The 12,013-nt window shown below is 38.5% G+C and overlaps 1 protein-coding gene across 1 annotated transcript; it reads right to left on the reverse strand.

Annotated features, from left to right (window-relative positions):
• Positions 1-532: 532 nt before the first annotated feature.
• Positions 533-11,895, reverse strand: TRMT6 (tRNA methyltransferase 6 non-catalytic subunit; the record flags this gene model as incomplete). The annotated part of the gene is made up of 11 exons (XM_079532797.1): positions 533-706; positions 1,948-2,034; positions 2,118-2,220; positions 5,394-5,479; positions 5,675-6,039; positions 6,152-6,276; positions 6,710-6,793; positions 6,882-6,973; positions 9,926-10,035; positions 10,433-10,560; positions 11,795-11,895. The coding sequence occupies 11 exons, from the start codon at positions 11,893-11,895 to the stop codon at positions 533-535; spliced, it is 1,455 nt and encodes a 484-aa protein (XP_079388923.1).
• Between the last annotated feature and the right edge of the window lie 118 nt (positions 11,896-12,013).

A 12,013-nucleotide genomic window follows, 5' to 3' on the forward strand; every position in this document is an offset into this window, starting at 1 on the left:
AAGAAAAATACTTTTTTGTATGAATAATTTTTGCTGCTTATGCTGCTTCCTTAGATTACTCAATACTGCAGGACTCAGTGTCTAGAGAGGGAGCAGATCACTACACAGAACGTTTTACCCTGATTTTGTTCTAGGAAAATCAGAAGCAAAATTACTTGTGTTAATTCAGATTCATGTTTTAAAAACTACGTAATCATATCCAGTTTTGGCAACAAACAAGAAAAGACAAAGCATCAGTGAAAGCACTCATGTCCACGTTAACTTCTCAGCCTGACCATCAGGTCATTTCTTTGAGGTTCGTGTGCTTTCAGCGTGATGTCTGACACAGGTTTCCTTCCACCAGCTTATCTTCTCATTCTGACCATGGAAACTGGTATGGAGAGACAGTTCTCCCTACCACATAATTCTGCTTTTCATTGACTGATGTATGACAGACACTATTTCTGTGCTGTCAAGAGCAGAGAAACTGTACCTGTTATTTTACTAACCACGTATCTCCTGAGATCTGAAAAACAAATCAATTCTCCCACTGTTAACAGCAAAGGTCTTGAACTTTACATCTTTTAGATGACGGCTCTTCCATCTTCAGTGCTTCTAAATTACTGGAATCAGATTTGCCCTTATCCAGCACAACAGTTATACCAGATAGAAGGTACCCTCCGCCTCCGCTCATTGTCAGTTTTGGATGGCTTCGATCTGGTAGGACCTTTAAAACAGAACAAAGAAAAAAAACTGAAAAGTGTCTGTGAGGAGTCATGCTGTATGTGTGCATCAAATGGTGTATTTCAGTTTACAGTATTTGTTCCAGCCATGACATTTGAAAAGTGCATTTACCTTGAAAGGGCAAAGCGTTTGCAAATCAGAAACCACCTCCAGAAACACCTACTGTCCTCCTTCTTCATAGCACTTCCAGCAGAGCTACAAATTCAAGGCTCAGACTCCTGAACAATTTAATGAGACTTTCAAAACTCACATACTTCGTGAGAAACCACAGTGGGTCTAATATACCAGCAATCTTTATGTATCCACTACTACTGTAAGACACAGCAGTGAACTAAGACTTTCAGCTCTGCTATTCTTTTCTCTAAGTCTTCTCCTATTTTGCTTCCTTCTTCCTTTGACTGCCCTCACAGCTCTAAGCTGATCTATCTGTTTTCAGGAGGTGACACTGTGTTGTTCCTAGCTAGGGTTTCCTAATATTCACAAAGTACTGCACTGGGGCAGAATAAGCCTTGCCAAGCCTGAACATATGAACATGCATTGGTTCTCACCATCATTCTTGACAGCCAGTAACTACGGCCACCCTTGCCTTAAGTCAGTCACTGTATAGTAAATAATTCCTTATGGACTCCAGAAGCCTATGGGTGAGGAGCAAGCCAATACAATGCAAGAACCTTGAAGAAGGGGTAAGCTGCTTACAAATGAGGTGTGCTTCTCTTCATAGTGGGGAAGGGTGCTCCATGTTTATATACACCTTGTTTGAACAGAGTCAAATCAGTATTTTTCACTGTGGAGATGTTCCTAGACATGAAATTCCTCCTTTAGTTCCAGGAAACGTGTTACATGTAGATACCAACTTTAGAGGTCATTACCATTCTTGTGCTACAGAAATCTTTTAAGCTATCCAACTGACTAGAAATTAATAAATATAATGTACAAGAAATATAGCAGAAATATTACATTAGATTGTCACTTAGCTACTATAACCCCTGAAGCAGCACAATTATGAACTTTTTTTTAGCATGCTGCCTTTCTATTTCTGCAAGTATTTCAGTGAATTGCCTTGGAAGTAGAAATGAAGCGTTTCCATTCAAAAAACATTGCCATTTCACATTAAAATGCTTTAAGTATTTTCTTGCTACTGTCATATAAACAAATGTATGAGCTTGCACATAATTTCAATCAATCCAAAACATGTTTCGCTTCCTCAAAAAGTACAATCCTTACCTGGTAGCTTCGTAGCCATGTTTCAGATAGCTTTAGGTTAACAACACCACCTCTTTCTCTCAGCTTAGTGTAACATTCTAATAAGGGCTTAAGAAAAGAAATAACAGGTTATATGGCAATATAACCTCAAGCTTACAGTAACAACAGCTAGAGCAACGTGCTCCATTTACCTCTTTATATTGGCAGTAGACAACAAAAGGCCGTGAAGGAGCAACAAACTCCAGTAAAGACAGTAATAGAGGAGTGGGATGAAACTTGCTGGCTACAAGTAAGCTGTAAAAGAAATTTTATGCACATTAGTCTTCTGCTTCTTCAAGCCTATTCATCAAGTGACATTTTCTAGTTAGCACAGCACCTCATTACAGCTTCAGTATTGCTCATCAGCACGTTTTCATGGCTCTAGCAATTCCCCAACTATAAAAACAAATTATTTCCTACTTGCACTGTTTAGAGGATGAAAAGCTTGCATACAGTACAGCCTATTGAACACATTGCAGAAATATTCCTTTCAGCTGTTTTGAACTCTGCAATACTTCTTACAAACTGAAGAACTTTAACGCTGCTTTTATACCCTATGACAATAGTTAAAATATAACAATTTTTTTTTTTACTGCTAGCTGTTCCTTAGAATGTAGCTTCAGTCACAATTATTTAATGAAGATTACAGATTTTAAAGATTTAAGTAATTTGTAATTTAAAGAGAAAATTCATGAATGGGCATGACTAGAAATCTTTTTAAAAAAAGAATTTTTATGTCCTTGACAACTGAAAGTCTTCATATTTTAATCTTTACCTGAATTTTAATATCCCAGTGTAACTTGTATTTACTGATGCTTAGGATTCTGTATAGATACCCAGAGTTTTAATAAATAAAGTCACTGCTAAACCTGAAAGGGTTAAAATGGTCAAGAACGATTAAGATTCAAGTAGCTAACAGGTTGTACTTGTGCAGAAAATAAACTGCTTCTCCACTATACAGCTATATAAGCGGACCTCTCAGCCAACAACTGTTCTCCAAGGGAACAGCACTGTATGCTCTGTCAAACTTGCCTAATAAAATGGAGGTAAAGATGTTAAATTTTTTTTTAAAACACAAAAGATGAAAGAGTTATTTTGCAGTTGTTTACATTTTGGTTTTCTGTTGGCCGATCCTGTGCAGGCTCCAGGTTTTCCTCAAATCCAAACTGCAAAATGTCTGTACTCAGTAATTAGCCAAGTGGACCATGAGGAAATAAGACTCTAAACCATATTCCAGAAGGGTCTGAGTACTGTACTGACACAAAAAGGAACTCTGCCAGACAACAGGAAGGTAGGAGAGAGATGAGGGGGAATGTGAGAAATCAAGTTATGTTCTTTCATATGGCAGCACACATTGCTGTCAGCAGGTAGTCTGCTCAGTCTCAAAATTAATGTAGTGGACAAGAGAGGAGAAGGAATAGGCAGAGAAAAGACACACAAGGTACAGAGAAGGCTGTGTGTTCTAATTCTGAACACAAGGAGCATCTGTAATCCAATTTCCACTTTTATAGTATCAGAGAAAAAATGTGATGATCCATCACTGCCTACTCTTTATAAGACAAAAACTGCATCCCTAATAGATGCCTTCCTTCTTTCCCCTCAGAGACATACATCTGCCTTTAACTCACAAATGAAACTGATAAACAGGTCTAGTACAAGAACTCTTTTCCCATGTAACAGCAGAAAAGAAATATAAATCTTACAGTTGTATCTTCAACTTTAAGTAGTAAATGTTGTTAAAGGCAAGGTCTCAAGAAGGAATCTCCTAAAGCTGAGCTCATCTTTACCTAATTACTAGTTTTCCCTTACTCTGACAAAGTCTTATCCTTTCTCCCCATCTGTGAAGAAGCTTTTAGCTATCTTTTTCCCATTTCTCTCTTGCAAAACAAAACAAAATCTGGACTTCCTCACCTGTTATTTACTCCCATACCAACTGAGTCATTAGTTTGAAGCACTTGCTTTATTCCATGCCAATTTCTCCTGCCTTAACGGCACATACTGCATGGTTGTTGATCTTAACAAATGCAGAGCCACCCAAGGCAGATGACTACAAAGAGGGGCACTGCTTTAAAGCGCCCAGAAGCTTCTTCTCCCTTCCACCCCCCCCATACTCAAGACTTCCTCGAGCAAGTACTCGCTTTACATATGTAATTTATTACGCCCTTCTTGCTTTACCAACAAACAAAAGAAGAAACATCCATTTGTTTTCAATCACTTGTACAAGAGACAAAAGACTAATGAGGCTTCCTTGAACTCAAAATCAACAACTGGATTCTATTTTACAATGCAGGAAGAATCAAGAAAAGTAAAACCCTTTTTTTCTTTGCCAAATCGTGCACTGATGTTTTTTATTTTAAGATGTGCAGGAGAGAGCAGTAAAAACACAGCAAAACGCAGCCATTATTCAGGCAGTCTACTGGTAGTCTGCAGACATCACTGGTGATCGTTGGTGGTGCTAAAGGCGAGGAGACAGGCAATGCTATTTGCAAACCTTGTTTTGCTTCTTCAGACAACACAGAATGACCTGTATCTGAACTTTCACAGAACAGCCGAATTCTACCACCTAGCCATGCTGGATGAAATGCACTACAATACAAGTGAGAATTAGTTAAAATACTTTGTAATAAAAATTAAAAAATGCACATTTATTGGTTTTCTGAGAAAAACAGGTCTATTCCTAGTGAGCCACCACATCAAAATTGTTTTGTTTTGCAGCATATGAATCCTTTTCTGATTATATTCTTATAAGGAAAGATGAATATGAATGCTATTAGATAAATCAGTGTTACTTAATTAAATCAAATCACCTCAGCATTTGCTTTCTCATTTGATGAGAAATTCGTAGCCTCAAAGTGCTCTTATGTTAAACTCATGGGGCTGAACTGATGGGAGTATGTTTTATTTTTTTCTTCTAAGCTTATGATATTAAAATCATCAGGGAAATACTTTGTTGGGAAAAAAAAAAAATCGCAGCTAATGCAGGTAAAATGAAATTAAGTGGTTTCTGGTGTTGTTTTAAAACAAATTAGTTTCATTTTTTTTTTAAACAAGTATTGTTCTAATTTACTAAGCTTAGGATCTCAAGTTCATTTTTACAGAAGAGAATCCGGTTTTTCATCTGCAGTCATTTAATATTAAATTCTACCTGGATTGTCTACTCTACATTAATCATATATTTTTTAGATGTTTACTCATATCTAAAACTGATGGTTTCCTGATTAGCTCAGGAAATCTCAACCCCTTTAAGTGATGGGAAAAAAAAAACAAACAAAACCAGGTGAGAAGCAAATGAGACCCAAGACGCATTTGGCTTGACTGCTAGCTGCTGAATATTAAGAATTAACTTTTTTAAAACAAAGCTTTTATTCATTTCAAAAAGCAGTGATTTCCTACAGATGCACTTCAGACAGAACAGCTTTCTGACTCACCCATCTGCATTCTTCTCTCTCAGCAAAGCAGCAGTTTCTGTTAGCTTTTTCCTTCTCTCCCACTGTTTTCTTTGCTTTTCTCGAACCTTTGAACAATAAAGCATTTTGTGCTTTAACTCTGCATGAACTGAATTTTTGTTTTATGCAACTTAGACAGCTCAACATAAAGCAAGTTTTAAAACTCAATTTCAACACCTGAATAAGCTATACTTTAGCTGTCTGAAATCAGCAATACTGTGTTGAAATCATAAAACTCAAATAGCCATAATCAATATTCTTACATTTTCTTTGTTTTCTCTTTCTTTATTCTCTTTAAATTCTGCATCCTCAGTGTTAACGTCCATTCTTTCCTGCTCTTCTGTTTGGTTGATCTCCATAGCTGTTTCAGCAGAAGATTCCTCTTCTGTTCCCTGTACAGAAGTCTGCTTCTCATCAACCAGTCCATTCATTTCTTCCTCTGTTAATGCAGTGTCTTCAGGTTCTGAAGGCAGAGTCTCCATAGAGAATGTCCCACAGAGAAGACTATCCACTTTGCTGAGAGGAAATTCATGAAGATTATTGAAAAAAGGTTTTGGAAACCCAAAACAACTGGTGGCAGCTCTAACGGGCCCACCTCCTGGATACATCTGGATAATGGATCCATAGCCTACAGAAGTGGAAAAAATATTTTGAAGTAGTTCCTTTTATAAGTATCAAAACCAAAAGTATTTCTTAAGTTTCAAATTAGCCCCCGTCCTCTGCATTACTGTACGACTTACCTCCCATTCGCTCCATCACAGCCCCCAGCACAAGGCCTGCACATGTTTCCATTACGACCATCTTGTTGCCAGCACGGACGTTTCCTAAAGTAAGCATCTGAGCTAGAGTGTCATAACGCAAATGGCTAGAAGACAAAGGGTTTCAAGAAATATCAAATGTCTTTTCTTAGAATCAGACATATAGCTCAATAGAGGCCAAACAGAGGAGGTTCGGGAAGGAGAAGGAAAAAAGTTTGAGAAGCCTTAGATAAAATAAAAAGCAGGTAAGAAGTAAGTGACCTCTAGAGATGCAGAAAGCCACTGCCAGAAAGGTAATTAGCAAAACAGAAGTGGCAGGAATTGGTAAAAGCTGATGCTACATGCAAAAGAATTATTATTTTTTTTTCCCACTAAAGGAGCGTATTGATTCATTTTCTGTATCACGATACTTTTCATTAATTTACAGTCCTTCCATTAACAAGAAAAAGAGTGGTATTATATACAATAATATTAAAATATTTTTTCACAATATCCATATTGTTGTTCTCATTCAAGAGGAGAATGAAAATAAAAACTTACATAATTTTGCCAGGTTCCCTTGCATAATACATTGTTGAAAGAATGCGAGTGGACGGTTTTACAATTGTAATAACTGCCTCGTATCTGTAAGAAGTACACAGCAATAGCCTTACTTCAAGCACAACAAATTCAGGAACTACTAAATATTTTCCACATTTTAAAATTCACTTACTTTTTTTTCTTCTTCTTTATGTATTTATCTTGAGCAAATTCTGTTTTGTCTCGGAATGTCGTACTGTTCTCTATTAACTGTTGAACAATTTCCTTAAAAGAGACAATTTACATTTATTTATTACAGCTGGTAAGTATTTCTCATTCATTTCATATATAGTGGGTATTTTTGTTTGTTTTTTTTCTAACAAGCATAAAAATATTACATACATTCCTCTATTGGACGAAAAAGTTCTACTGACATTAATGGCAAAACAAAATTCTACTAATCAGCCAGTCACTAATTCAGCTTTAACTGTGAAGCCTCAGTACCTACATATTTTTTATCTCATGCTGAATATGAAGGAGACTACCCTGCTCTCTGTAGGTGATCAGCTGTTAGTCACACTGTATTTAGAATGGGGCAGAGTTATGTCTATTGGCAGTTATTATGGAACAGTTAACATATATTCTAAGTTCTCAATTTAACTTTCACCATTAGGTACAGCCATGCAAAACAGTTACTACATTTTTGAACAAAAGAAGGAACCTGATGTCATAAGCAATATTTACTTGAATCTAACTCCCTCTTTGGGTCTCTGACTTCAGCATCTCTGTCTCTGAGGATATCTTTTGCATATGTATACTTTTTTTGTCAAGATCACTTTAGTTTTTCCTCTCTATTCTGGCAATTTATTGGGCATCTCCCTTACCCTACTTAATTACTTCTGTCTTTCAAATTGTGCTAGACTCCTGTGCCAGCTCCTTGCAGGACATCAAACACTTCAGTATTTGCTACTTCCCACTAGGAGTCCTAGTACTTCTTCCTTCTCCACCTTCCATATTTTCCCAGATTTCCAGTTTTTGTTTCCAGATCTTGTTCTTATTTCCTCCCTTTGCCAATCCAACTCTCATTTCTCATGCTTTCAGATTCCAGCTGGAGTGATCATTAAGACCTCCAACAGAAAAAAAAAAAAAAAAAAAAAAAAAAAAAAGCTTTCACTGTTCAGATTTGTCTTCATGCCTGCAAGATAACAATAAATGCTGCACAACGCTGTTCTGGTTGCTGTGATCAAAGTAGTTGGACTGACAGAATTCTATGTTCCTATTAAACATGCATGAAGAGCAACACTGTAGTCTGGCCTAATAAGAGTTTGGAGAGGCTGCTGGTAGGAAATGACACAAGAAGTATTTTCAGCATGGACAGCTGAAAGCTCCCACTGTGCTTTGAGAACTTGGTCCAAAATACAGTGGTGGGAGTAGTTTTCACTTGCTGGTTTTTCAAGCCTTTGAAAGCTAATGATGTGTTATTAAGAGGGTGAATCAGTGCATATTTTGCCTTATTCTTGGAAAAAGTTAAGTGTGGTATATACTTTTATTTCCCAGTAAAATTTAGCGAGGAAACCAGGTAATATTCCTGCAGGGTAAACATAACAAGCTAAAGGCGAGCTGCAGCACTTTGCAGTACCCCAGGAATACCAGAGCCTAATACCACACACCTATCTCTCAGAATATGGGAGGAATTTGGGAAGGTGATGGGAAAAATGAAAGCTTTATTTCACAGAGCAACCATCTCTCAAACTAAGCCTGCGTCGCAAAGCCTAGGCATTGACTTTTTACACACCCTAATAGCGATGGGACAAAGGTGAAGGGCTTTAAATTTTAAAAAGGAAGACGTAGGTTAGATGCAAGGAAGAAATTCTTCATTCAGGGTGGTGAGGCCCTGCAACAGCTACTCAGAGAAGCTGTGGTGCCCTATCCCTAAAGGTACTCCAGGCCAGGTTGGATGGGGCCCTGGGCAGCCCTGGGGAGGTGGGGGATGGATGGACGGGACAGCCCTGCCATGGCTGGGGATTGGGCTGGTGGGCTATAAGGTCCCTTCCAACCCAGACCATTCTGCGATTCTATGGTGATTCGAGGGATTCTATGCCATTCACATACACAAATTCAAATTCTACCAGACATTCATGGAAGGATAGTATCCATTGCTGTGACTGTAACAGTCTAAAATGAATATTCAGAAACCACAGTTCACAAAGTAGACTATTTTAATAACCTATATTATCAGTACGGTACATGTACAGCACAGACATGCAGAGGACATAAAGAAAAGACAGAATGACCTTCTGCCACAGAGCTAATGAGAACTAACAGAAAATGTCAAAGCCATCAGACTCATTAGTACATTCTTATCAAAGAGAAAACACCAAGAAAAGCACAACCATGGAAACAGAGGAAATACCATTCTAAACTCCTTGGACTCATCTATTATTAAGCTGGCAAAAGCAGAACAGCTGTTCTGAACAGCAGCAACAAACAGCAAAGTGCAAAGACGAGATGAACTTGATGTAAGCATGAGCAATTTTTTATCTTTTATGAGAAAGGATAAAGCAAAGATGAGAGAGAATTTTGGCTGACAACATCTGCAGAACAGAATGTGCTGCATAACATTTAAGAAGGCCTCACTTCTTGTGGATTAAGTGTGGGGTATAAACCAACACCTTTTCTAAAAGAACTGATCACTTGAGAATATTCTTAGCTTTTGAGGAGCAGATAAAACACAAGCATCACTGTTTGGCAGGCAGCAGCCTAGAGGCACACCGATAATATGCTTGTTACGTAGTGTCATTAGTTAATGAGTGTGTTTTTGTCCATAAAACTATCAAAGATGTAGTGAAGGATTATTATTGGACAATTTTAATACATCTGTAATATAAAAGTAACATTTTGAATTTTTAAAGGAACAAACAGAAAAAGTGATCGTGTGAATTATACTTCCTTTGTGGTTTATATTTATCTTACATCTATTGTATTCCTTTATATGTCTGTTATGACTCTTAATACACTAAAAATTCACACTTGACTTTCTACTGATAAAGTTGTCAACCTTACATGAAGTTTTCTCTGAAAACAGCTTTTGCATATTTGTAAAAACAGATCTTGAGCAGAAGAACAAAGAAAAAGCACTGAAGTCTATGCGCCATTAAAAAGAATAGCCTGTTCCATAAACTGAAAGATAACCATCAAGGTAGCACAGAAATGACACCAAAACCTTATTTTTTTTACCTGTCCTTTAATACCCTTGTCCTTCAAAGCCTTTATGTCATCATGAGTCAGTTTTTGAGACTTTCCATCGTCAACTATGTTACGATTATCTGTACCTGCTTCTTTTGTTTCTAAGAGAAAAGGATATAGATTTGTAAAATCTAGCTCTAAGTACTTTTCAGCTGGAGAAACATGATTTAAGTTTCACAGACAGCAGATCTCTCCATGTTAAACCCACATGCTTTGTGCTCTTGCCATGTATCTTGTAAGCAATTAACATGTAAGATACATCTTTCTCAATATATTCACCCAAATTAAGGATCAAATTTTCTCCCATATTAAGAAGCGTATTTGTTACAGGACAACTGGAACAGTAGATCAAGTAAAAAACATGCACTTTTATGACAGAAAGAAGTAACATAATTTAATGAAAAATTAACAGAAAGGTTTTCCATCATTTTTGGTCTTATCAAAGAATAACTTGTTAGTGCTTTTTTCCCCCAAGGATCAATCAATCCTCTGTAATACCTGTGGTAGTCTCTTCCACCTGTCTCTTTGGCTGCAGGTTTCCATCACTTGTTACTTCAAATGTAGTTCCATACACATGTCCAATGGCATTATCCAGATAGAAGCCCTGCTTCTCAAAAATAATTTTTCTGAAATAATAAAAAAGTTAACAACATTTAAGGCATCATTTTAACCACGTCTGAACAGACAGGTGACAGGATGTGAAAACCCCCAACAGCTGGAAGTCAACTTGATATATGCCTGTTTTACCTATGCCTTTGAAGCAAACCAGGATAACCACAAAGAATGAAATGCTAACTACTATTAACCACAACACCACATTATGCTGAAACTGGTTAGGAAAAGAATGAAAAACTTGAATTCAGTGTACAGCATGAGCAATGTGTTTTCAGTTCACAAGAACTCTGAAATGAGAAGTAAAACATAGGGATATAGAACTTACATTGTACAGCACCATTTTTGACATGAGAAACAAAGCATCCAATGCCAGATACTGCCACATGTTCTCAGCCTACCCTTACTCTCATTAGATTAAATAACAAATTAATACAAGTTATTTCATTCCCTATATTTACTCTTTTACTTTATTCTTTCTTTCATGATGGATGCTTAAACAAAACAAAAGTTATACACTGAGATTTGCAGAAAGGGATCTGACAGCGATGTCCTGGCAACGCTCTGCGGGCCAACACAGTAACCACCATCTGAATAGCTACAAGTGCTAACTGATGAACCCCTCCAGCACCCGATTCTTTTGCTCAGCATAAAGCCTCTCAAAAACCAGCACCCCCAGCTTCATTTTCTAGGCCTTGCTCACATACAATACCTTTCAGTCTCCACTAAATCAAAAGGCCAGAACACTAACGCTGACTTCTATGCAGTGGTCTACAAACTCATCTGCTGCACTGGGAAGAGCACTGGAAGGGCTGTCCCTTGATGACAGTATTTCCTGTTGGGGTACAAGGGCTCCTTGCTATACCAGCAGGCCTAGGAAAGCGAAGCAGACTTTCACAGCAGCACTGTCCCACTGAAGCTGCTCCCTGCCCCGCTACAAAAACAACACCGCCCCTTGCAGAACGCAGCGCGCACAGCAAGGGAAGCACGGCGACGGCATCTCCAACCTGCTGCTCTCTCTCAGCTCTTCAGTTGACATCGCTTTGACAACGACACCTCAGCTATCTTTCAAATTCGTTACAACTCTGTAAAAATACGCAACTAAATCCTCGTTGCTTTCAGCCGCCGCAGGCGGGAAAGAACTGACACCTCCCAGGGTTTCAGCGCAGGGTCTCACGGCGCGACGACCGCGGGAGGCTGCAGAAAGACCGCAAAAGAAAATGAAAAAACCGCCCATCGATCCCTCACCTCTTCCGCAGCACGGGCACAGCTTTGAAGACGTCACCCCGCTTCAGCACGGCGCAGTCCCCCTCGCAAATTCGCAGGCTCAACCTCCGCTCAGCCTCCATAACCACCAGCGTGCTCCCGCCGGAAGTGTGTGCTCCCGCCGGAAGTTCCCCCGCGCTGCTTCCTGTGGCAGTGCGCAGGCGCCGCTCAGGAAGCGGTTTCCCGCCTATGTCGGGGTGT

The sequence above is a fragment of the Tetrao urogallus genome (genome assembly GCF_951394365.1).
Source record: "Tetrao urogallus genome assembly, chromosome: 2".
Taxonomy (NCBI): Eukaryota; Metazoa; Chordata; class Aves; order Galliformes; family Phasianidae; genus Tetrao; species Tetrao urogallus.